The following is a 27,559-nucleotide window of genomic DNA, read 5'->3' as shown; positions in this document are numbered from 1 at the left end:
TGGTCTTCTTAAGAAACAACAATTTATTATGCATGATGTGGCAAAATGGATTTTAGAATATGGTGCCAGTGATGCCGTGGTCACCGTTTTGGTCCCCATGTGGGCCATTTGCTTGATGATGAGTTGAACTTGATGATCCTTGTGGGTCCCTTCCAATTCTGTGATTCTTTGAAAATGTGGTTCCTCTAATCTCTTGATGGCTCAAAGCAACATAATAAAAATGCAGTGAAGAACTGAGGCCCAAGTCTAGCAATTCATATTTGCTTTTATATTTTTTTTTCATTTGTTATGTTCACAACTGATTTCTAAGTTAAATTTCCTGAGGGTAAAATCTAGAAGAAGGGTTCCATGATGCTCACTGGTGAACAGATGCAGAACTGAAAAGGCAGCTCTTGTCCCAAGTCTTGCAATTTAATTGGGGTGGTGGAAGTCACAGGTGAGCTTCTTTCTGTGTGAGGGGCCCCTGGGTTCCCTGCCTTGCCATCCCAGGCTGTTACCCACCTCAGGCAGGAAATAGACTTTGTAAAGGGGGCAGAAAAGAATCTTGCTGAACACCTTACCCACACATAGTGAGAACAGAACTCTAGATTCCCTCAAGAATTTCATCGGGCCCAGTTTGACAGGAGCTGAATTTCTTTTCCTGAACTTGGAAGTTGAATCTTTAACCTGTGATGTGAGACTTGGAGTCTGTAAGGAGCCAGTTGCAGAGGCCAAGCCAACATTTCACTTTTATATAACACTGAGTTGAGCTAAGGGCCTCAGATCCAGCCTTGGCTTGCAGTATCAGCTCTTCTCTTTTCATGCGTGATTTTAGGTGTGCAGAGTCCCTTCAATTAATTAAAAGATTGACTTAGTCATATGCAGTCACTGAACCATAGGTGAAACCTTCAAAGTGTGAATTCTATGCAAGAAGAAAGGTATTTTCAAATATTTGTTCATCAAAAATTTTTCTCAGTTGCTGTCACCTGCTATATTGAAGTGGCCCTGTGCCTGGTTTTGCATTCCCTTCAAAGTCCATCCAATAAATAGTCTTAAAAGTCAGCTAGGAAAAAAATTAAATTACGTCTCTGTTATACCAAGTATGTACATATGAGCGTGTGCAAGAACACTTTCTGGTGGTTTTGCCTGCCAATACGAATGAAAAAAACCTTTTTTGGTGCTCTACAAGAAAGAAACATGTTAATAGAATGACATTTGGCTAATAGTGCAGCAGATAAAAACTGGGTCATGGCAGCAGAGGTGGAAAGGGCAGAAAAGAGAGAGAGCAAATTGTTTCATTTGGGGGTGAAGGTCATCTGAAATAAGTGATTTCATATTTAAAAGCCCACTAAGGAGAAAATTGATGAATGTTAACCTCATTTTGTATTGCTTTATTTCATTCTTTCTTCTTTTCTCATTTGTAATGCTTACGTGTTCAGGAAGTTGAGGTACGTTTTTCAATTTTAACTTGTAAATATCCACAGAGTGAATAAAAATATTTACAATATATCATAATTCATTCTATATTTTAAACTCTTATGATCAACTGTTTATATTGTTATAAATGAAATGCATTGGTACATGTTAATTATTAATGTGCTAATATTGATTAATTAACATGTTAATATGAAAATTGCATAAGTTTCATTTGTTACGGAAGGCAAAAAACGATTTTTAGCACATTAGTATCAGCCCCAGTGGAACGCTCAGAAATGCATAGATTGCTTTCTGTCAAGAAGGTGTTTTACTGAATGGGAAATTTAAATCTCTTTTATCAAGTTGATTGTGCATATATATATAAAAATATGTATATATATATATGTATGTATATATATGCGACTTCTCTGTTGGAAGAAGTTACAGTGAAATGATGGTATTCCTTCAGAGACAATCCGAGTTTCACCTTCTAACAAAAGCCATTTGAGGATATTGTTATAAATCTCAGCACCTTCCTGAGTACTGGCACAAAGCCCTGTCTGCTTCTGAGTCAGAGCTTTAGGTGTGTATTTAAATGTGACACAGATTTGCTGCTCAGCCATATCCAGAGAGTGAATTTCACCTTTATGGTGCCATAACCCTTCAGTCTCAGTTGTTGCTGGTATCGATGCTGAAGTGAAGCCCTGGTGCTGTATTTTGTGTCCTTGTGGTTTAATCCAGGTACCACCCAGCTGTTACCTCACATCCTCACCCTCTCCACTTACCTGGGTGAATAGGGAGGAGAATTGGGGGAGAAAAAAAGGTAAACCCCATGAGTAGTGATAAGAACAGCTTAGTAATAATAACAATAAAAATGTCAAAAAGACAGATGAATAAACCGTAAGAAAGACAAGTAATGCCCAGTACAATTTTCACTACCTGCTGAGCAGTGCCCAGCTGGTGCCCCAGCACTGACCAACTCACCGCAATTTATATTCTGGCCTTTAAGGTTTGGAATATCCCTTTGGCCAGTTTGGGTCACTTGTACTGGCCGTTCTTCCTCCCAGCTCCTCTCTGAATCACAGAATCACAGAATCACAGAATAATGAGGTTGGAAGAGACCTCCAAGATCATTGAGTTCAACCCCTGTCCTAACACCTCAACTAGACTATGGCACCAAGTGCCATGTCCAGTCTTTTTTTAAACACATCCAGAGATGGTGACTCTACCACCTCCCTGGGTAGACCATTCCAGTACTTTATTATTCTTTCCGTGAAAAACTTTTTCCTGATATCCAACCTATACCTTCCTTGATGCAGCTTGAGACAGTGTCCTCTTGTTCTGTCAGTTGCTGCCTGGTGGAAGAGACCAACCCCCACCTGTCTACAGCCTCCTTTCAGGAAGTTGTAGAGAGCGATAAGGTCACCTCTGAGTCTCCTTTTCTCTAGGCTAAACAATCCCAGTTCCCTCAGTCATTCCTCCTAGGGCTTGTGTTCCAAGCTGCTCACCAGCCTTGTTGCCCTCCTCTGGACACACTCAAGCATCTCGATGTCCCTCCTAAACTGAGGGGCCCAGAACTGGACACACTACTCAAGATGTGGCCTTACCAGTGCCGAGTACAGGGGAAGAATGACCTCCCTGCTCCTGCTGGCCACACAATTCCTAATACAGGCCAGGATGCCACTGGCCTTCTTGGCCACTAAGGCACACTGCTGGCTCATATTCAGTCGCTGTTGACCAGCACCCCCAGGTTCCTTTCCACCTGGACACTGTCCAGCCACACTCTCCCCAGTTTGTAATGTTGTTGGGGATTTTTGTGGCCAAAATGCAGAACTCGGCACTTAGACTTACTACACTTCATCCTGTTGGACTCTGCCCATCCATCCAATCGATACAAGTCTCTGCAGAGCCCTCCTTCCTTCCAATAGATTGACACAAGCTCCCAGCTTAGTGTCATCTGCAAATGCACTAATGAAAGACTCAGTACCCTCATTTATGTCATCAATAAAAATATTGAACAGAACTGGCCCCAGCACAGAACCCTGAGGAACACCACTGGTGACTGGCTGCCAGCTGGATGCAGCACCATTCACCATCACTCTCTGGGCCCGGCCATCCAGCCAGTTCCTGACCCAGCAAAGAGTGCTCTTGTCCAAGCTGTGGGCTGCAGCTTTTCCAGGAGTATGCTGTGGGAGACAGTGTCAAAGGCCTTGCTGAAGTCCAAATAGACAACATCCATAGCCTTTCCCACACCTACCAGGCGGGTCTCCTGGTCGTAAAAGGAGATCGGGTTGGTCAAACACGACCTACCCTATGCTGGCTGGGTGTGATGCCCTGGCCATCCTGTAAGTGCTGCATGATAGCACTCAGTATAAACTGTTCCATTACCATACCTGGTACTGAGGTCAGGCTAACTGGTCTATAATTACCAGGATCCTCCTTCCTACCCTTTTTGTAAATGGGCATCACATTAGCCAGCTTCCAGTCATCTGGAACCTTGCCACAACTCTTGGTAGATGATAGAGAGCGGTTTTGCAAGCTCATCTGCCAGCTCCCTCATCACCCTGGGATGGATCCCATCTGGTCCCATTGATTTATAAATATCCAAGTGCCTCAGCAGTTCTCTGACTGCCTCTTCTTGGATAACAAGAGGACCATTCTGCTCTCTGACACCATCTATGAACCCCTGAGGACAGTTGTCTAGAGGACAAGCTGTCTTCCCACTAAAGACTGAGGCAAAGAAGGCATTAAGCACTTCCGCCTTCTCCTCATCTTTAGTTACTAGGTTACCTGCCTCATCCAATAAGGAACAAAGGTCAGTCTTACCCTTCCTTTTACCATTAATATATTTGTAAAAACTTTTTTTATTACTTTTAACAGAAGTTGCCAATATAAGTTCGAACTGAGCTTTGGCCTCCCTAATTTTTTTTCTACATGCCCTAGCAGCCCCCTTAAACACTTTCTGAGAAACCCAACCCACCTTCAATAGACGATACATCTTCTTTTTATTTCCAAGTTCCTTCAAAACCTTGTTGCTCATCCAGGCTGGATGTTTGCCTCATCGACTCATCTTTTGGCACACAGGGACAGTCTGTTCTTGTGCCCTCAAGATCTCTGTTTTGAAACACGCCCATCTCTCCTGAACTCCTTTGTTTTCAAGGGCTGTTTCCCAAGGAACTCTCTGAATAAGTCTCTTAAACAGGCCAAAGTAAAGGTCTTATTGATATTCCTCCTGATTTCATCAATTACCGAGAATTCTATAATTTCATGATCACTGTGCCCCAAGCAGCCTCCAACCTCCACATCACCCCCCAGTCCATCCCTATTTGTGAACAACAGGTCTAACATAGTCCCTCCCCTGGTGGGTTTGCCCACCAGCTGCGGCAAAAAGTTATCCTCCACACACTCTAAAAACTTTCTAGACTGCCTTTTCTCTGCTGTATGAAGTTCCCAGCATATGTCTGGTAGGTTGAAGTCGCCTACAAGAACAAAGACTGATGATCCTGAAACATTCTCCAGTTGCTTATAGAATAAGTTGTCCACCTCTTCATCCTGGTTGGGTGGTCAGTAACCTGGGAAGAAACCTAGGAAACTGAAAAGTCTTTGGCTTGGAGTAAACACTCCTTAGCAACAACTAGAACATCAGTGTGTTATCAACATTATTCTCATCCTAGATCAGTGCTGTACCAGCTGCTAAGAGGAAAATTAATTCTATTCCAGCTGAAACCAGGACAGTTGTCCAACTGGCATAAGTTATTTTGAACTGCTATTGACTGTATTGCTCTAACGTATGTATAGTCATTATTTACTCCTATAAATAATAAGGAGGTTTATGTATTGAAAATCTCAAAGGTTTTCTCTATTCCACCTTTTAGGGGTTTTTTTCCGTATTTTTTCTTGTGTACTTTCTACATTATCATACTGTGGTTTCAGGCACATTCTAAAATAAACATAGTTTCAATTTTCAAAATGGAATACTAAACAGATCTGTGTGAAGGAGAAGAGGAGGAATAATAGATCTACAGAAGAGATGGCTCTGTTGTAGGTATTTTTGTGAGGAAGGTGCATTTTTTGTAAAATATTCCTTTGACACTGAAATTGAGATAAACCCCCTTTCCAATCCTTATTTCATATGCCACCAGCATAAGAAATCCTTGTTGGGAGTTGAATTATTTAACAGTTTCTGATGCTGAAAACCCAGCAGCAAAGCAACACCTTGGAGAAAAATGTAAGCAGGCAAAAAAAAGAATATTTTGTTGCTGAAAAATATTCTGCTATAAAAGCTGAAAACCCAACACATTCTGAAAAGTGATTAGTGCTTGGTGAATTTAGCAGTGCACCATCATCAGTTACAAAGCATTTTATATCCATGAGGGGTTTTTGTATTAGCAAAGCTGTGGAATTCAAAGGCAAGCCTGCAGTTCTATTTCTGGTGCCAAACCCTGTACTTGTGGAAAAAAACCCATATGGATACTTTTGATGTATCTGAAATAGATTATGAATAATAGTCTTTGCTGTTATTGTGGAACATTATCACTGTCCATGAAGTCAGTATGACACTGAGCACAAATATATTGGTGAAAAAATAAATACATTTCCTCCTGCTAGTCATGCAGAATAATTTGATCTAACCCAGCATTTGCCCATGCTTGCGTGTCCCAGAGAAGGCACAGAAGAGCAGGAGAACAATCCATAGTTCTCCATGCTGTCCCTAGTGTTCAGAAAGGAACATGAGATGCATCTCCTGGTGTTCACTGGGGCTGTGGAGTCCTCACTCCTCCTGTAACAGCCTGTTCTGAACCCATAAAGTCATGCTGACTTCCAAGTCTCCAAAATATTCCAGGTTAGGGTGACTGGATAGCATGAGAGTACATGAAATTCAGTGTACTGGAGAAAAATGGTAAATGAAGCCCTATGGAAGAAATAATTTAGATGTCTTATTCACACTGATGGGTTTTTAGTTACCGTCCTGGCAGGAAAAAGAAATCTCGGTGTCATTCTGGACAGCTTGATGAATACCTCTCTTTAGTGGCATCCCTCAGGAAATGAATACTGGATATATTAAAAAGGAAACAAAGATTAATATGCAGAAAGATATGACAGTGTTGTAGAAATTTTTTATTCTTCCTCATGTCGAATAGATTATTCTGTTGTTATCACATCCTCTCAAAGAGGACACAAGTGAGATACACAGGGTATGCTGAAACTGATATATCAGTTGGGCTTAAATCCCAGTTCTTCAGCACTAGGGTTGATGGCACTCTGAAGCAGGGAAAACTTTGCCTTCAGATAAATATTTGCTAAGTACACAGAATACAGATTGATCCAACACATGGAAGAGTTTTCCATTCTTTCTGCAGAGAGACTAGTTTGCAACAGAATCATTATTTGGCCACGCACTCTGACAGTCTCTGTTTTCTCCAGTGTAAAATCCAGTGAGAATTGTGTAAAACAGAACCACAACACTCACAGCACAATGATCTCTTTACATCAGATTTCAGAAAAGTTTTAAAGTTTAATAGGGGGAACAGTGACAAAAATATTCACTGCAAGTGCTCCTGGAAGTTGTTCTACTTTAAGTAATGTTTGCAATATTGCTCCTGTATTTCTGTACATTCACAATGGTGTGATTTACATGTGTCCAAATGGATGTGTCTTTGAATTTACTTGGCTGATCTTCCACCACACCAGGCTGGTGTGCACCTTGTTACACTATCTGAACAATACGGTCTTTGTTTTCAAAGACTGTAGACTAACGTGAAATAATACAGAGTTATTATAAAATATTTAATAATGGGTGTACTTTGAACAACAATCCCGAAGAAAAATTCAAGGTGCTGAAGCCAAAGACTTTTATTCTTTAATTTCCAACCTGCATTAACTACTCTTTAGGACACAACCTGTTGATAGTCTTATCTGATTTGAGCTAAAAATGTTAGAATCAAAACATGAGTTGTTTCATTTGTATTTTATTTGTGTAAAATTGTACTGAAAATACTGATTGTATTTTTCCTGAATTTTCTTTTTTTTTTAATCCCCATTTAGGATGATTATTTCAGAAACTGGAATCCAAACAAGCCATTTGATCAAGGTAAACTCAGTACACATTTCGTGGTTGTCTTCCGCTATTTTGTGATATCCCCTTATGCTTTATGCCTCTCTTCCTCTGTCTGTCCTGTGCATTAGTGGAGAGCTATATTCATAGTTACATCTCGTTCCCAATTTAGTCACAGCTTGAGGTGGTTAATGTATAAGAGTTTGACTCATCTCAGTTTTTTTTTTCACCACGTTTTTTAATCCCCATCCATTCCACTTTACATTCAGTGATGAAAAGTGTGCTCAGAGACATTCTCTGTAACCATGAATCTTGGTTTAACATGCAATTTAAAACAGGAATCTTCGCATTCATTTTCTTTCATGTTAAAGGCTTTGCTAAATTAATGTCACAAATGTAACTACTGCATTTCCTAACACTCAAGGGGCCAATTCTTTGAAACCAGCTGTAATGTAAGAATTTCAGGGCTGATTTTAAAGGGGAAATGGTGTTGTGTATATGCTGCTGTTTCAGATGCAGGCTCTGTAAATGACATTTTGTACTTTGTCTTGGTGAGTTTTTAAGTTATGGCGGTACTTCAAATATTTCCAAGCCAGCCACCACAGGATAGGAAAAAAACCAATAAAAAACATTCTAATGGTGTCCTCCAGGACTGGACTGGAAACAATAGCCATACCAGGAAAAAAAAATTCGAAATTACTGAAGTGTTTAGGAAGCAAATACTTATTGGAAGCCTCTGAAGGTGCTTTTGAAAATTCCACTTTACATCTATTTCTGTATTTCACTGTCAGACATGTTCTGTGTATATTCTGTACCTTGCAGGAATATCATTGGGGGCTTACACAGGTTAGAGCTTAAGAGTGGAGATTCTCTGTCTTTAGGGAAATGGAACTTCAGTGTCAAAGGAAAGGCAAAGTTGATGCTTTTGTCAAGACACACATCTTCAGAGGTTTTCAAAGGCATTTGAGGGATTTAGGATTACAAATCCTATTGACTTCAAATGGAACTTATGCTCCTACCACTTTCAGAGGCCTTGTGACCCTCTGTCTTCCCAAGAGGAAAAACAAAGAGGTAAATCCTTGCAAAGTATTGCAGACAGATTTTGAACTGACATGCTTTGAAACTGTCCTGTTTATTGTGTTACTGAGATGTCTGACTCTGGGCAAAACCAGGAATGGTTGTAGAGAATCTAAAGTCACACATGGATACCTTGAAGGGATATGTTGGATGTCTGTTGAAGATTTCTGTCTCTTTGTAAAGAAAGGATCATTTCTTTTTCGGTGTAGAGCTTCCTGACGTTATGGATGTCTCTGGTCAGGAGGCAGAATGCAGGCTGAGGGATGCAGTCTGAGCAGGGTGCTCTGCCTTGCACAAAAATCCGTGCACTGCTTTTTTTCTTGCTTAAATCTTACAAATGGATTTATTAGGCCAATAGATCCTTGGTTTTGACAGAGGTCACTGCTCTTGGCTGTGGCAAAATTCACCCTGACTAGAACATTAAAGATAGTCACTCAAACATTTCTAAAGAGATTTATTGCACAAAAAAATATTTGTTTGAAAACTGTTGATTAGTTTAGTTACATATACACAGAACATGTGAGTCTTTAGTCATTGATCCCTATGTTGTCACCTAAAAAATGAAGAGAAATCATATGTTTCTGCTTTGGGGCCCATGAGTCAGATGCTGAAAAAGAGTAATCCTCAGTTTACATATGCATATTAGGTATATATATGTGTGTAAATGTATACATGATATATTTATGTGTATATAGAGAGAGTGGCATTAAAATAGAAAATAGAGATTAAGGAAGGAAGGGAAGCTTTCTCTTTCCCAGATGTTTGCCACCAGAGGTTTAATTTCTGTAGTTTTCCACAGAGAGGAAAAAGAATAGTCAGAAGATTTTGTCCCAAATCTTTTATGCAGCACAAGCTGCAAGACAATTGTTTAATCTGTTTTTACTTTTCCATTCTTCCTGCCCTGATATTTTTTCCATGTTGTTCCATTTGTCTTTGGGGTGTTTAAATGCCCCCTATGCTCTTGTATGGTTTTGAAGATAGATAGAAAAGCTTTCATTTTATATTCTTTGGGATTTTGATATCCAGAGAGCCTGTGCAGATCCTGTGGTGAGGAGCCCTAGCTTGCTTCTGTGACTTCAGCAGCAGCTCTGTGTTCTCACCACACAATTGTTATTTTGAGAGATATCCCAAAGGCAGCTTTTAACCTCACAAGACCAAGGCTCTTCGTAGTTACTGAAGAGAAAAAAACTTCTCCAGTGGGTGAATGAAAGCAGATTTTGGGTTTTATTAATAATCTGAATCTGGTGTCACCAAGCCTAAAGCTCTTTTGTGCAAACACCAACTTTTTGGGACAGGTTTACAAGGTTTTAATATTAAAAATCTACTTCTCAAGTCTAAATCTAAAATCCTGCTAAAATACTCTAATTGTGAAGTCTTCATGTGGAGCCAGACTACAGAACCAGTCCGAAAGAGCTGGGAGGGCAGGGTTAGAAGTAACTGAAGGCAGGAAGGGATCTCACAAAGGCAGCTGGAGAATTCCGTATGTTTAACAGATTTAGAAACCAACAGTAATCAGAGGTTTTGAAAATCAGCAGAGTTTTGCTTCCAGGCTTGTACTTCATTTGCATCTTTTGAAGAAGTCTGCTGCATGCGACCAACTGTATTCTTTTCTAACAAAAAGCTGGCTTTATTCAGCAGGATGAATTATTTAATTGTGCACTGAAAAACAATAGCAGTGTAATCAAGCTGTCTGCTTTCTGCTTGCAGTGTGGAGAGAAATACCTGAGTGTTTGTCTCAAGAAATACCTTGTTTTGTAAAAAAGCATTCATGGCTTTCACTGAAACCACCTCTAGGGAGTGACACGAGGTATCTTTGGATAACAGGCCTGTTCAAGGGAAGTCAACTTGAATGGTTCAACTACAGCACAGAGGGCACTTGAGTGATCAGAGCTTATTTTTAGCTGAGCTCCCAGCCCAACTTTCTATTTGTCTTTAACCCAGGAGAAACCAATACAAAGGTGAGCCTTTACTGACAGAGCCAAGCTAATGAGGCACTTGGACCGCAGAAGGCAGCAGAGTTTGTAGCCTGGAAATGATTGCTGGTCATTAGTATTGAACTCGATTCTGTCACAGTTACAGAAGCAAGAAAGCAAAAGAGTAGAAGGGGCAGGTTATTCAGGATTTTGAAATATGAATCAAAGGTTTGGGGTTTTTTCCTGACAAGGTCATTTGAGAGTTCTTAAGGAGCTTGACAGCTAACTTGGCATACTTTCCTAGTCTTCTTCATCCACTTTGGAGAAAGAAAAGAGGGAATCAGGGAAAACTTTAGCATAACTCAAGTGAGAGATTTTGATATGTGTCTCATATTCAGCGCCTATTCAGACTTGCCAGAAAATGAACTCATTAAGACTTTATGGATTATGTTAATTGAAAACTGTTAAATTAAAAAAATAAGTTAATGAAATCTTCTGCTAGAAGCCACCCCTAAAATTGCTGGAAGCAGTTTGGAATGGTGTCCAGTTTGCCATATGACTTTTTCAAAGCATCCTCACCCAGAACATAGGAACTGTGGAAGTAATGGGGTGCACTTTGTATTGCAGATGCATAAGCTCTGAATCAAAACATGTTTAAAACATTGAGTTGCCATTATTATTAACAACATGGCTGTAGAAGGATGCAATAAGAGCGGGGAAAATTTTATCCTGTGGTAGTGCTGAGTTTTTTCCCAAATATGTGCTTAAAACCATCCACTGAACTATGGAATTTTCTGTTCAAGGAGGTGCAAGTTTCCCCCTTTCCATTTGGATTATGACACTGTCAGATGATTGCAGTGGATGGAGCTGGCCTGAGTCCTCTCCCTCAGCCCTGCCTTCAGCACTGAGGCACAAGGACTGGCTGGAAACACGGTACAGTTTTACCCATTGCTGGTAGTAGCAATCCCAAATGTTCCAAAACTCCAGGGAAAAAAGCTCCTGATTAGAAATAGTCTGACCTTTCTCCCTTGTCTTCCAGCCTTTGTCTTTCTTTTCACTGTCTATTCCCAATGCTCTTCCCCAATAACTGAGGAATCTGGACAGGGATATTCCTTCTCAGGGCTTTCATTATCTGCCCTGGGAGAGGAGGGAATACAAAAAATTTTAAAAATTCAAACTCCCTATTCCACTGTATTGTGTGAAAATCTTTATCTGCCTGAATTGGACCTATCACAGAATGACTCTAATGTCAGACACACTCATTTAGACTTGACTATCATTATTAATTACAGACATGTACTCTCATTTCAAAGAAGTCCCTTTGAGCACTAATGAGAGGCTGAACTAGGAAAATACCCTTGCTTTTGAAGAGGAAAGCACTGCTTTTGAGTGGATTGAGGCCTCCAGCATAGCACAGCCTATGACTTTCACAGCTCTGCAGCCCTGTGAAGTGAATTTGCCAAATTTAGAGCATTACATTTCAAGATGAATGTGTTGGTATCAATGCTTCCTCTGCTTGTGCATTGAATTCTACCTGTGTCTTTCCAGTGTTTAAATCACAGATCTAGACTCTGGAAATAGGCTTCTGCAGCTGTGCAGAAGAAAAAAGTTTGCCTAAAATTCATAAGCCTTCCAAAACAAAAGGACTGAAAATAGGAAGCTTGTGATGCAGGATGAAAATCATAGAACCTGCAATTATTTTCGAACATGTAATTTTCTGTTAGCCCAGTTAAGATGTTCTTTCAGAAAAGCCTGAATAAATTCCTTGCAAAGAGATGTTTAGTACTGTACACATCTCTAGCCACAAATATATGTTAGTTTTATAATAAATGTTTTCTATTACAGTGCCTCAGATGGCAGATTTCAATTGAATAACTTATTTTGCAATTTATTTTTTGACTGTGCTTGAATTAGTTTTAGAGGCTTATTCATAGTGCAAGTGCACATGAATTATGTTTGTAAATCTTCAGTAAATCAGTCCAATTTTAGAACATGTTAACTGAATCAACCAAAAACAATAGCTGAGATGCAGCACATGAAATATACTGTCTCCCATCAAATGCATTTTGAGCACATATGGCTGCTTATCTCCAAGCAGATGCACGTGGTTCTTTTTGCATGCTAGAAGTATAATATTAAATTCCTTATAAGCTTGTAAGCAACCAATTTTGTCATTAAATATGGCACAAGAAGTGACAGAGCTGGGGTCCTTGTGTGTGATTGCATTATGGCTGATGTGCTTTGAACAGAGACAGTGATCAATAGGCTGCTTGGCTGGAATTTTATTAGCGCTTGGGGAGCACTTGTTAGTTTTGTCAATAATGGTGCTGGCTTGCTTTTAATATCTCTTACTTCATTGACTGTGAAGCAGACATGATTTTCAAAGGGAAATTTATGCCCTCCCCATGCTCATCCAGCTTTCATCGAAATAAGTGCATTTTTGGGGAATAACACAGAACCCAACCCTGCTCTCTTTGGCATCACTTAAGGAGCAGAGATCTCCTTCCCTTTGCTTCAGTTCAGTATATAGGAATTCATTTCTGGTAAGCTACCTAGACCTTTAAAAATGAAGTGTGTGTGTAAAATACATGCCTGCAAAGCTTCCTTCCTTATTTGCTGCAAGAGAAACCCCAGTGTATTATCCAAACTAGCTTTGGCTTGTATTCTGATATAAGAAGGCCAAACCAATGAGGGGCAAAGTCTCCAGATTTGAAATATTTTTTGACTTAAATATTGGATGGTATAGCGTCTGCATGCCAGAGTGACCCTTAATTGACTATCCAGTCAGAAGAGTAGTTTGAACAGTATTTAAACATGTTTATATGCTTGCCACTTAATGGGCGATTACTGTCATTTGGTTCTAGCTGAAAAACAGGAACTCCTGTGGAGAATAAAAGAAGGCAGAGGGGCAATGTCCATAATAATGCATAAGGAAGAAAAAACCATCAAAATAAAGGCAAGTTGTTTCAAATATACATTACAGTAAACTAAGAATTAGAGGAAGAAAAATAGGGATAATTGGCATTTGCTCAATGTAGAAAGCACAAACATGAATTATCCAAAGGCATGAGCTTGGCTAATGACAAGGCTCTTAATGACTGCAGTGACAAGAGGTTGCCTACAGAAAGTACAGCTAAGTGGAACTCTTAAGGGTGCACAAGTGGTAGCTCCAACCCAGAAAACCAAGTATAAAAAAAGGTATTTGGGCAACAATTTAGGAATAACAATTTTTTCAAGTGTATTAGAAGAAAAAAAAAAAAAAATCAAGAAAAATGATGGCTCAGTGGAGAGAGATGCTCATGTAAAGGCCCTACAGAGAAGGCCGAGCTTTGGCACCTGGCTTTGCTTTGGCTCTCACATAAAAGGGCTGCTAAGACCAGATGGCAACTGTAGTTCGTATCTTTAGCTGGAGTGTAAGATTCTGGATGAGGGAAAGGATAGGCTTGGGTAAATTAGATATCTGCAAATCAGCTGGAATGGTTTAAGGGAATTGGCTGAAAAAATTTTAGAGATACTAAAAGTTATCCTTGAAAAGTTATGAAATTGTGCAAGATTGGGAAAAGACAAGCAACATGGTATTTTTTAACATTAAGGAAAGGAAGAAAATGGGAAAATTTATCCTGTGAGTTAGACGTAAAAGCCCAGGAAAAAAATCTCCCATACTAGGATAAATATTGAAGCAAATATTTGTTAGCATCAAGAAGATGAGGGGGTGAATAAAGCTGGTATGGATGTCAAACTAAACTCAGTTTCTTCTGTGGCATTTACAGGCCTTGAGTCTCAGGGATAAACTTGCAGCATCACATATCTTGACTTTAATAAGATTTTGACTTGGTTTCCATTACTGCCTTATAAGCAAGTTAAAGAAGTGTTGTCTAAAATAAATAATTATGAGGTGGATACAAAATGAGCTGGAAAACTACATTCTGGTAGTAGCTGTCAGTAGTTCAGTGGCAGGCTGAGAGGATAAATTGTGTAGTGGTCTCTGTGGTCTGTTTTGGGTGCAGCATTATTTATCACTTTTTGACATTTACCAGTCTTTACCATTTCAATTAAATTATAGATGTTGAAATTCAGCTGCTTGTTAAATGTAGCACAGAAATAAAATTCTCAGCTGCATTAAGAAATTTAAGAAATGGTCCGAAAACAAAGGCTACATTTAGTCTGGGCAGATGCAAAGTTCTTAGGTAAGAACAATCATCTGCACAAAACAGGATGAAAACCAATCAGTAATAAATTTGGAGCAAAGGGCTAGGGGATTATAATGGATTACAAATAGAACATGAGTCAACACTGTCATTCTGCTGCAAGAAAAAGGCAAATGTTGCACTGGCATGTGTAACTGTGAGTAATCCTTCAGCTCTAAGCAGTGCCAGTAAGACCTTGGCTGGAATACATTGTCCAGATTTGAGTACCAGGCTTCTTGGGTACTATGAATCAACTGGAAAGTACCCAGAGAAAAGTAACAGGGATGATCGGAGTTGCAGAAAATATCCTCTGCAAAGAAAGACTGAAGGAGGAAACCAACAAAACAGCAACAACAAACCAAACAACCCACAACAAACCAAAACAATGCACAAATCCCATTTTCAAATACCTACAATCAACTGCAAAGTGGAGGACTGGTCTATGTCCATTGTGGATACAACAAGGAGGAATAATTTTACATTGGAGCAGAGATCAATTTTATTCTTTGTAGGGGCAGCAATATTTAAGCATTGGGAGAGATATTTTACAGAGGATGTTGAGACTCTGTTGGAAGGTGTTCTGAAACAGTTAGACAAATGGAGAAAATGACCCATGGGTAGCTGATCTAGCCATGGAGAGGGGGAATTGAACCAGAATCCCTCCCAGAATTGCCATTCTAGCATTGTGATTCTGTGAGTGTATTTTGATTAATGAAAACCAGCTAATTCCATTGAAAGCACGGAAGGAATGCTGAAGGAAGTATTTCTTAAAGTAAATTTCCAGTCAAAGCAAAGAATGGAAAATAAATGAACCAGTATCCTTGGCAGATGTTTTGGCACCACCTGAAAAAATACAGGTTTTTATTTGAAGGGAAGTTCAGAAACTGCAAGATAGGCACTAACCGTGGTTGTCATGGGCTTGCAAAGCTCTGTGAATGTAAAGAGGGAGTGGCAAAAGGAAGCCCGTTTTCTCTGACTGCTTCTCCCTCTCTCACTTGCTTTCTCATAGAGTCAGGAGGACTTCTTAGGGATGTAGTATTGGTGTCAGTAGTTTTTTGTTGTTTTTTTTCTCCAGACAGGAATAAAGGTTGTGATCTAACCCTAAGGTTAAAGATTTAGGTGAAAATCAGTTACCTGTTCTTTTTCGAGTCATTAGCTAAGATGTGACGATGCAAGTGTATTTAGGAATTAAATCTCCCTTTGCTGTAAACCTAAGTGTCCAGATCATCAAAACACTAAGTGAATCACAGCTATTTTACCTCCTCTTCTCATTGCTTCAAATTAAACATATTTGCATGAAATAATATTATTCCTTCTCTGAGCTGATTGTTTGCATTCTAGCTTTGCAGCCTTGGTCATTTGGAAACTTACTTTAAACTCCAGCTGCTGATGCTAAGCAGTCCATGGCAAGACGAATAAAAGAAGATTTCAAATACATTCTGGTGTTGTTCTGCACTAAAAAGTTTGCTAAGCATATTATGTTGAAAGTTAGTTTGACAAGTGTTTAGTCATTTAATCTCATTCTGTCTTTTCTCTCTGTGTCCTCTGGTTGCAATATATCCACAGACTTCACCATTGACACCTGTTTGTGTTTAGCATTTATTGCTCAACAGCTCTGAAGAGGTTGTCAAATTTACATACATTTCTTTGAAGTGCAGGGACAGGAAAGCCATATCTGAAGACTGAAATTTTACTTCTACTGTCCTTCTTGCAAGGTCTGTTTGAGGGTTTATCCTGTTTTACCCAGGGAAGATCAGTAGCAGCATTGTTTTCTTATGGATGTGCATCCTTGCAATGCCTCTTCTGCTGTAGGAGAAGGATGCAGACAGATGAAGTGCTGACACAAAATCTGGAAGTATTAGGTTCACTTTAACCACAGGGCAAGGCAGTAGAATAAAATCTGCAATATAAGTGGGTCCTGCTCCTGGGATAGCTTTAATTTATAAGATGAGCAATTGAATCAGTCTCTCACTTCTCATGTTATCTGTAACAAGTAGACAGAACTCTCTGATAACCAGATGTACAGTAGAGCAATCCTAGGGATCACTACACGTTACAGCAACCTTTAATGCAATGTAAGTAAGTATTATTGTAATTATTTTTGTGTGATCTGTGTGTTCATGGAGTTTATCCTTTATTTAACTACTGGGGGTTAAAATTCATTGGAAGCATGTGTTCTCTAAGAGCAAATATATCTTTGCTGGGAAGGCTCCGGCATCGAGGCTTGTTTCTCTGTTCAGCGGGGCCTTTGGAATGACCTTTCATATTTAAAACCAGTGAAAGGTTGCTGACATAACCAGAGGTCTGCAAAATGGAAAGGGAAGAATCTCTGCATTTCATAGGGTTAAATACAGGCATCTAACAAAAAATGTCTGGTTCCCTCTCAGTGGACCATAAAGCTGCCTAAGGAGTCAGTGTTAGCTAAAAGAAATCCAGTAGCCATGATTTGTTAATCCTGTTCTGAACTCTAGCATGTGGTTATAGTTAATTCAGTCTAACCCAAGGGATTTATTTATCCTCAAAATCCAGATTATGTTTAGCTATCCCAAAGAAGATAAAAGTAAAACCATGAAAAGCCATGTTCAAGTAGACTAATGAAAATCACAAGTCTATTTGAAAAATACCAGGAGGATGTTAATGTGAATGATATATCCAAGTATCAGAAACATAAATATATTGGTCTTGATAGTTTAGAGGTAAAGACCACGAGATATTATTTTTTCATCTTTAGATACTTCATCAAGAGAACTCCTAAATAAGACGTTGCTATGTGCTGGCTGTAGGCTGTACTTACTTGTTCCCCCTCCTAATTGTCTGACATGGCTCCTGGCTTCATCATTATTCTGTTGCAAGAAATGTGACTTGATATTTAGGGAAACATTATTCATTTTCTTTATGTTTTTACTTCTAAGCTGCTTTTTCATAAAGTGGCACTTCTAGTGTATTTTCCTACACAGGGCTGAGGCAATAACATTTTCCCAATGCCTATAAATAAATTAAGTATACTGTGGCTTGAAAGAGAAATTGCTATCAGCTGGTGTTCCACTACCTACAAAACATTTTATCTTCTTTCAGTTTCTATTACTTTGCTCTCCCTTGATTTTGTAGAGGAAGTTGTGTTCCCTGTTAGTGTCATGTGGTGCATTTGTGAGCAGTGGGCTTGATGTATGGAGCTATTGCAGGCACCCGGTGTGGAGAGCTCTGCTTTGGAAATTGCATTGAAGATGAACTTTCTGGCAGATGGAGATGTTGATATGATTTGGAAATAGGCCTGTTTGTATCAGTCAGTCAGGTACTTCAAATTTTAAGACAGAAAAAAAAAAATAAGGCTGGAGATGAAAGAAGCGAGAGGCCACCTGTCTAGAGGAAGCAGAGAGCTTGATCCCGGAAGGAGGAATGCACTCCAGAGCTATATATATGGTTGTCATAATAATGCAACAAGTTAACTTCTCTTCACAGGCTGCAATTTTAAAGAAGGGACACAGTTGCCTAACTTCTCTCATCTGCACAGTTACCCAAAAGCCAGGTGCCCAGGCAGAGGTGGTTGTCCATTTTGTCTGTGGTTCAGATTAGGAAGCCGCTTTGAGGTCTAGTGAAGCCTCATTAACCTTCAGTGGGCAATCAAAGTTAGATGGGACCAGGTGGAAGCAAGATGCACGTGGGGCCTCTTCTAGACATGGGGATCTCAGCTGAGACACAGCTCATGTTAGTTATACACGAGATATTTGGAAATTGCTTAATCCACGTTTTCTGAAACATTAAAGAACAACAAATTCTGCCAGGCTTTCAAATGAAGGCAAGAATTTGGAGGAAATGTGTGACAGTAAATAACCATGACAGGTGTCGTTTAACCAGAAGGGTTCTCCTGGAACACACCCCTCAGCCGTTGTGTCATCTCTGTGTAGGCCAGATATTGGAAAATTACCCAGATAGTCAGTGGCAAAAAGAGTGTGTGGCTTCAGGAAAAGGCTTCAGGAGCTGGAAACTTGTGGTGTAGTGTCCCTTTTACTGTTTTCCTTGGAGTTGGGAAAGGATGAGGAATAAAGAGAAAGCTGAGAGAAGCAAAAATACAGTATGCAGTAGATGATGTTGAATGCTTTGAAGAAGAATCAGGTAGATTTATAATGGGTTTTTTGTGTGGCAGTCCCCTGGCATAGCTGATTTTTGCCTGCCTGTTAGTATGCTGGTTTTTTCGTCAATCTAGTTGAAAGAAAAGTCTTTTGCTTGCTTTTCTGAAATAGCAGGAATGCTATGATCTCTGCACAGGTTTTAAATTATTTTTATTTTTTTAAATTAAAATATTGAATCCAGACCCTTGAGACCCTAGGACAATGAAGTTTTTATCTCACTTCTAGTTAGTATTCAGTGAAAGGGGGGATGGGGTTTCAGGAGGTTGCTGGAGCAAGGTAGTACAAGATGGAAATAGAGCTTTTCGTGCGGTGGAGAAGCCAAGGAGGGAAAAATGAAAGGTATATCTGGAGCAAAGGTATTTCTTGTAAACAATTTTATTAGTTTTAGGGATGTCTATCTTAAACTCTATTTCAGTATCTCCCTCCATGTGTTTGTCCAGTACATAGGCACAACGAAAGGTTTCAAAAGGAAATTATTAAAACTTAAAGTCTGAAATATTCACAAGCTTGTTTTTTTTAAGGCACTAAATAATTATAAGAGGCCATTCTTATATGTAGGCAATTTCCTCAATGATAAGAACACTTAGTTTGAGAAATTAATTTTTGGTATGCTGACTAAATAAAAAAAGTTCATTAAAATCTTTGTATGGTCTGTAGTAGGGAGCTAATTACAATATTTTTTCTTATATTTCAATTATGGTAGATGTGAATTAACAAGTGTTTTATTAAAACTTAGTAGCATTTATTTTCCACCAAGTGGTGTGAATTTAAGTGGCATCTCTGACACATAAAGAGCCTAGGGTTGGTTTTGTGTGGTGAATGGATTTTATTTTAATGAATTGGAGTATAATTTTCCTGTCTTAGCAATTAAAGTTGGGCATTAAATCTAAATTCATTAATTCCTTTGCATCCTTTTTTTCTTTGTGAGAGGATGTACTAAAAATTCCTTTAAGCTTATAAAACTGGACGACGTGTATGACAAATAGATTTAAACCGGATTACTGAGGTGTAGAACACAGAGGCAGAATTACATCAGTGTCAAGTTCTGCCCTCAGTTACGTGCAGGCTCCTTGGTGAAGTTACAGTGATTTAAATTTGGCTGAGACTTGCATGGAAAATGGATGTTCATTGGGTATTTCTCTTTTTCAGTCATTCTGATATAAACATGGCTACTGGGCATTTGTATCATGTGCATTTTCCTGTCCATGTAAGCTTCATTACATGATGGCAATAATTGAGCAAATTTGATCCAAATTAGCTGCTTCTTAAGCTTTGATAAATTTCTTAGCCTGTGGATTTAGCCCATTTCTCCTCTGGCAGATAAAAGTACAAAGGTGCAAAAGCGGTGTTGATAATGTTGGTAGAATTATCTAACACTTTGGGGGGATTAGGAAGCCACCTTCTCATCTCTTGCCTTTCCTTCACATGCTAGTCACAGCAGTGCTCAGATCCCTTCATCAGTTCTGCTGAGGGTGTTTGTGAGGGGTGACCAGCACCTGCCTCTCTTGTGTGGGCAGGTTTGTTTTAGTAGAACTGGACTAAACTGTCCAAAGATGGTGTCTGAGGTGTCTGACCTCATTCTTCAAATGCTTATAAGGTAATGGATTTGGAAAAATTTTCCAATAAAGCAGATGAAGCAGAAGGATTGTGTGTCCCCCATTTTATAATTTTGCCATTCAGTGCTGTTTTCTAGGGCACATTTTCATAGCAGAGACTGAAAAAGTGTCAGTAGGCCAAACATGAAAAAATGAGCATGTGACCAGATCTGTTCCACAGTTTCCTAGAAAATATGCCATAAAGAAGGAAACTGCAGATCCAGAGGGGAGTGATGAGCTCAGCATGATCCTGATGTCTGACAGTTCTGTTCTTCTAAACGCTGTCTGATGCTGTTATGTGCTGAGTCCTTCTACTGAAGCAATTTCACACCTCATCTGCTAGAGATGAAAATGGCAGGGAACAAACTATAAATCCAGCTAAAACTTAGTTTAGTAGATATATCATCCTATCAGAATCTCTTCATATAAATAATTAGTTCATCACTTCCTCGATCCACTAAACTTGCAAAGCTTTGGAAATGACATGGTGTGTCATTATCTCAAGAAACTCTCAAAGAATTAAGCAATCCACCTCTTCCCCCAAGGCAGCATCAACCCTATCTGCATCACTCCTGACATTTCCTCACTCTCCACAGTCTCCCCAGCAATTTATGCTGGTACTCTTAACCAGTGGAAATTTGTCACCTGAACTTTCCTTTTTGCAGTTCAGACCTTTGAATTGAAAACTTTCATGTTGTGTGCCATTGACATGACAAACAACTGGGTGTCACCTTAAATTCAGTAGCTTTTTCTTTATATGAAGACTTGTTATGTTTCCTTTCAGTGCTATCTTCTTAACCACAGATCCGTGAGTTCTTCCTCACAGAACATTTACTGGCCTTATTAGCCTCTATCAAATGGATCAGAATTAGGTATTTCAAAACCAGGAGAGCAGATACCAAGAAACCAAGTGTTTGGGAACTAGAAGGCCATCTTCTGTGGCTGATGGTACACAGTTGTACATCTGTCCTGGTTCCAGCTGGGATAGAATTAAATTTCTTCCTGGTAGGTGGTTTATTGCCATGGATGAGAATAATGTCAATAACGCACTGATATTGTAGCTGCTGCTGAGCAGTGCTTACTGCAAGTCAAGGACCTTTCAGCTTCTCACCCCACCAGCAGGGAGGGTGGGGGACACAAGAAGCTGGGAGGGGGCACAGCCAGGATAACTGAGGCCAGGGATATTCCAGACCACATGAGATCATGCTTAGGATAAAAACTAGGGGGAAAGCTAGTCAGGGGCTGCTGCTGAGGAACTGGCCAGGCATCAGTGGGTGGGAGGTGAGAAGCTGCATTTTGTATCACTTGGTAATAATGATGATAATAATAATATCCCTTCCTTCTCTGTCCTGTTAAACTGTATTTATTGCAACCCATGAATTTTTCTCTTCTTCCCAATTCTCTCCCCCATTTCACTGCTGGGGCAGTGAATGAGTGGCTGTGGGGAGTTCAGCTGCCATGGTGACGTACCTGTGAGTTTCCATGTATGTGTGGAACAATCTGTGCATTCATTGGCCCAAAGGTGAATGTATGTGGTGCTGTTTTTGCAAACAAGAAGGATCAGAGGAGCAAGAATGTTATGCAGTAAGATTTGAAACAGCACTTTCACATTCAGTTCTTCCCAGCTACGTGTGTAATTTGAAAGAGATTCTTGTCACATCTTTCCAAGCTGTTAACGGTGGTTATGTAATTGCTGTCATGAAAAGTTGCTGATCTGTTTTCCAGGGACTACACCGGATATTTTGTGGCTCCCAGTTCCTTACTGCTAGGGCATCTGGACATTGGTGTGTGTGTGGGTGTGTGTTAAGATCTTAATTATGCAGTCTGGTGATAAAAGTTGCACATGCAATTGGGACTGTAACAAGGTTAAGGCATTATCAGGGCAGATGAACTGCATTTTTTAACATTCCTCTTCCTTGCCTTTTTCACCCTATGTGTTACTCAATGTGTTATGGGTCTATAAAGGGTTGGAATCTGTTCTGTCCCGTCGGACTTGTTGACTGCTGGCATTATGGAGTTGGCAGAATTGCCAGAATCAAGAATGTGCTGAGATTCTTTAGCACCTCTGCAAAGTCTGTGATGCCAAACGTAACTGACTGCAAGCCTGGGCAGGTACTGTCACTCTCCATTCCTCTTTCCTCATCCCACTTGTTTTGTATGCTCTGAATGTTCAGAGAACTGAGGCAGCACTTCATGTGGGCACCCTGCTGTAAAGCTTCAGGCAGGAAATCTGGGAAGGTTTTCCCAAACTGGACTAGTAGTTACTGAGACACATAGAGAGTATCAGTCTAATGGAATGAACAGGCCAGCAGAATATTGTTTATTATGACTGCTTATATTTTGTTTGACTGCTTTAGACATTTACATTCACATGCCTGTCCCAGTACCTGCATTTGAACAAAATATGTTGGATGTCTTTTCAGGATAAACTTCTTTGTGTGTAAAGTTAAAGAGAACTTGGGCATTTTCTTCTGTATTGTATCTACCATAAATAACACAACCCAGAGTTTTTATTTCCTGTGCTTTCCACGAGAACCTCCAATTTTCAGTTTGAAACAAATGGTGTTTCCACATTATTTGAAATCATTTCAGCCTCATTGCTTTCATCTGGTCAAATAATCCTTTAATCTATGCACAGAACCAATTGATCTTTTATTTTTTAATGTTTTTCTTAGTGGATGCCTATATTATGCTATGGTAGTGCAGATGAAGTATGATTGATCAATTTATCAAATGAAAGTTATTACTGGATCATTAATTCTGGCTACATAGATGATTAGAAGTACAGATTTTTACACCTAGGGCCAGTGATTTTTTTTATAGTATGGATTTAGAAGATATTTATGCAAGCAGAAAATTGAATCAGCATTACCATCAGTGCATTAAATTACAGGATTTTATTAGAGAAGAATTCCCTTATAATATAACAGTAGATATAGATAGGGAAAAAAAAAAAAAAAAAAAAAACAACATGAGAATTACCATGAAAGGTTTAGCATCTTTAAATTACAATTTCGTCTTTAAAATATTGTGCATGCCCAAAATCATTCCTTTTGAATGCCGGATATCACTCCTATGCGATTTATGTGTGCTCAGTGTGCACACCTCTCTCCCTGAATCACAAGATGCTCCTGATGATTTGGTTTATGTGCTTTGATTTGTGCAGTCTGATTTAGTATGGTCTCCTGGATCAAATTAAATAAAAGGAAGGAAGGCAAAAATTCTTTGCTATTGGAGGACTGACTTTTTTTGTACATTATAAACAAGTGAAACATCAATATGACAAAGAATAACTGTTACTAAAACCTGACTCAGGGCAGCAATACTGTGATTGAAGAGTCTGCATAAACCTCTTTGTCTCATTTTGGCCATGCTGGAAAGTTAGCAAGAATGGTCTATAACTACAAATCCTGCCTATCAGAGAGAAGAAAATAAGCTTCATCCATGGAATATTCATACAGTAGGAATCTGGCTCTTGTGATCCTCATTTTTCTGCCAGATTGCAGCATCTGTTAGGAAAAGTGCCACTGAAGACAACTTTTATTTAAACTGTTTAATAGGTCTAGTTTACAAAAAAGCAAGTTGGAGGGCAATGGATTGTGTGGTATAAATTCCTTCTGCTGAGGAAACTTGGACTGCTGAAGGAACTTTGAAGAGGAAAGGTATAAAAACAACTGCCAGAAGTAAACCCAGATTAATTCAAATTGGAAATTACTCTCACGTTTTTAGAGAGTGCAACTAAAATATGCACCTTTGCTCTAATAGAAAACAGCCATAGAAAGTTACAGAAGATTATTTAAATCCCCACTCCTGGAATTTCTCATAACAATGCATAGACCATGACATAAAATGGTCTAATAGTTAATTCTATCCTTCACATCTCTGAATGAATCTCTTCCCTAACTCCATTAGAAATTAGATTGAGAATCATAAAATAAAGTTTTGTTTTCCAGCTCTAATGTCAGCTTCTTGCAAACCTGGGATGAGATCATATAAACTGAGTTTGAGCTCCATGTGCATGTAATTGGAATAATAAAATTTTCTTTTTCCTCTCCTCCCCTGCTTAGTTTAAATGGTCACATGTGTGACCTCCATGAATTGTGTGCCCTGTAGTTCTTTACTGAGACTGCTCTCCAAGTTTCAGCAGAACTACTCATGGGGAAAAAAACAAACAGTTGCAAAAATTCTCATCCCTTGTCTTCCTATGTAGTCCATCATCCTTCCCAGGTTCAGCCACTTTGATGGTCCCAAGTATCAAACCAGGAATCAAGACTCAGTATTCACTAATCAGTGTTCAGTAATGAGGTAGTTGTGAGGTAACAGAAAGGAGGGAGCAGGAACCCCTCCAGGTGGTGGTGAAACAGTCACTGCCAAGCCAATTGCCATTTAACAGCCTTCCTTTTTCCCTCAGCCACCTGCCCACCCTGCCGTTTACTGATCAGTACCCACAAGCTTCCACCAAGGATGAAACCCTCCTGTTTGCCCCACATCCCTTTAAGGACTTCATTATTATTCTGCCAATGGTCCTTCAGCTCTTTCAGCTTCATGCCATTGCGCTATCCCTTGTGGCCAAGTGAACTTTTGTTGAAGCTTTGAGTTTGCTCATGCAAATTCTATCAAATTTTTCATTGTAAATTGATAAGAAAAAAGTGATGATATCTTTTGACACTGTTTGTTCTATGTAATCCTGCAGAATCTAAACTTGGCATGCCCAGTATGTTCTAAGGATGAAACACCAGCTCTCTTTGTAGTCAATGGGAATTCTGTCATTTATCTTAGTGGAGGCAGATTTTCAACCCAGATGCTTCCATTCTTTTTAGTTCTATTTACTTCAAAATTACCTGTAGAGATTATAGAGATTTTTAGGGGATGAAAGGGGAGATGGAGATGATGTTATTTGGGATAAAAGACGGGATGCAATAAAGCAGAATGGTTGGCTCATCTGAGCTACTTCTGAGACCAAAAGTTCCCGTTGAATCTCAGGATAGGACTTAATAAAGTCCATTGATTTTTTTGAATTGGGTCCAGGTTTTGGCTTCATCTTTTTTCAGAATTTCTGTTGCATTTTCCAGTACCGTATCTTCTGACTTCTGTGAACTTTGCTGTTTTCTCTGCCTTGTAAGCCTTTTCTTTCATTCTACTACTTTTGGCTCTCTCCATCCCAGCTATTATCTGTTTTCTTACTGCTTCAGCATGGGTCCTTCTTACTTGTGAAGTGCTGATATGTTCCCTATCAGCAGGGTTGATTGCTCCCATTAATGTTTTTCCAGTAGCTTTTTGTAGGAGTTGCTGTGTGATCAGAAAGGTCAGATCAGCCCCCATGTTGTGGGCATCTGGTGTTTTCTCTCACATCAGAAGTAATCAGAGGAAAAAGGAAAGATAAGATCAGGGAGCAGCAAGACGCTTCCATGACTGTAGGGCAGCTGGGAATGATGAATGAAAGACTGGCTGTCAAACATTGCGACATTCTGACTCCATTGTCTATATGTAGAGTCAGAAAACAGCAATACTAAGAATGTTAAGTTAAAAAAGAAAAAAAAAAAAACCTAAAAAGTCAACTTTTTACTTAATGAAGTCAGAATTGTATAATCCAGGGCCAAATAATGTTGGTTCTGCAGGAGTTAAGAAAACAAAGGGAGTTTGTTTAAATATGATCTCACACAGTTATGCTCAACCAGGTAACTAGAAAAGCAATTAAGGGCAAAGCATCAGCCAGGAGACCTGCCAGAATGAAAATGAAACTGAAGATTACTGTTGTTTACCTTCAGCCTGTCTGAACTGAAATTACTTTTTGTTGCTTCTACGTTCAAACACAAAGACAAGAGTAGTTTAATCTATTTTATATCTTTTCAGAACCTCCTGATGGGAATGATCATTTTTCCAATCTGCTTTATTTTCTCACAAAAAAATAGAAAAGTAGTTGAAATAATATGTTATTTTAGTATTTTCCTTCCGTTGCAAAATATAGCACTTACAGTTTCTCTCAAAGTTTCTTTTTACCGTCTCCACCTTAATTGTCACTCCAAACATGATCTAAAATGGGAGTGTGGTCTAGATTTAAGTGTGTATTTTCTGTGGAAATATAATGATATTTGGCTTATTATTTTGTCATATTAGGATGTGTTTGTGTTTTTACTTCAATGTACCACTGAAATGGGATTATAACCAATTTTAACAAAACTAGATAATTAAAAGAAGTAAGATATTGCCTGAATGTTTTGATTAATTTTTGCAGCTAGAGTCAGTCACAGGAAAAATTATATCTAATATGACTGCCACGCACTGATTGCATGTAAATACATGTAAATATCCCTCATACACTCCCCAGAACCTCGGTGTCACACTTGGAGTGTCTAAAGATGACCAGGAAAATGAGGATGAGTCGTGTTCATACTCAAACTGGATAGACTCTTATTCCTCGAGGATTGTCAGCACATTTCTCATTGTGCTTTCTTTACTGAAAATCTGTAACCCAGTTGTCTCTTCAGAGTTCAGAAATCCATTATTTTCTTCCAATCATAAAATTCTCCAACATGAAACCATCTCACCAGAATCAAAGCCTTGCCTTCCTGGTTTCCATATTCTTTCCCAGGGAGGTGGGGGTTTGATTTCCCACTGCTTCCCCAAGGAGAGCAATTCAGCAGCAGAAGCTGGGATCCTCCATGACCAGTAGGCAGCTGAGGAGTGCTTTCATGTTCCCTTCCCATCCTTCTGCTGGACCCTTCATCCTCCCGAGAGCTCACATAACTCCAACAATTGTTTTCCCAGGCTAATCATAAACCTCTGGAGAAGGCAGTCTGATTTTTCATTAAGATTCTTCCAATACTTCACCAAAGCCCCCGCACTGGAATTTGTCTGATGTTTCTTGTTCTATCCTCATAGATCTGGAGAACAATCTTCAAGGATAACTGCTTGCTTTATGAGAAGCATTTGCTCTTTTTAAGACATCTCATGGCTCCCTTGTCGAGTCTTCCCTTTCTCAAGTAGTTCAATCTATTTCCTTTTTTCATTTCCTTTGAAGTTATAGTCAAAATTTCATCAGTTTTACTGTTCCTCCCTGAACTCTTATCCTCATCTACCCTCTTATCCTGTATATCTTGTTTATACTTTTACCCAGACAGAAGAATGTGCCAACTGAGGGCATCAACAATGCTTAATAGAGCAGAATAATTATGTCCTGTGTTTTAGTTAATACTTTCCTGCTAAT

General features: G+C 39.3%; 1 protein-coding gene across 2 annotated transcripts in view; it reads left to right on the top strand.

Annotated features, from left to right (window-relative positions):
- SPOCK1 (SPARC (osteonectin), cwcv and kazal like domains proteoglycan 1) overlaps positions 1-27,559 on the top strand; it is a 284,117-nt gene that overhangs the window by 82,119 nt on the left and 174,439 nt on the right. Inside the window, exons 3-4 of one of the 2 annotated variants that reach the window (XM_042014522.1) lie at positions 1,419-1,427; positions 7,441-7,486. In XM_042014522.1, coding sequence (XP_041870456.1) covers positions 1,419-1,427; positions 7,441-7,486 — 55 coding nt within the window. The remainder of the gene's footprint in view (positions 1-1,418; positions 1,428-7,440; positions 7,487-27,559) is intronic. The other variant, XM_042014523.1, reaches the window with a different exon arrangement.

This window comes from Corvus kubaryi, unplaced genomic scaffold (genome assembly GCF_017639235.1).
Source record: "Corvus kubaryi isolate FWS band 111438036 unplaced genomic scaffold, C.kubaryi_AGA036_p1.0 split2-37374, whole genome shotgun sequence".
Classification (NCBI taxonomy): Eukaryota; Metazoa; Chordata; class Aves; order Passeriformes; family Corvidae; genus Corvus; species Corvus kubaryi.
The sequence above is the reverse complement of the archived record's forward strand: the minus strand, read 5'-3'. Positions and strand labels throughout refer to the sequence as shown.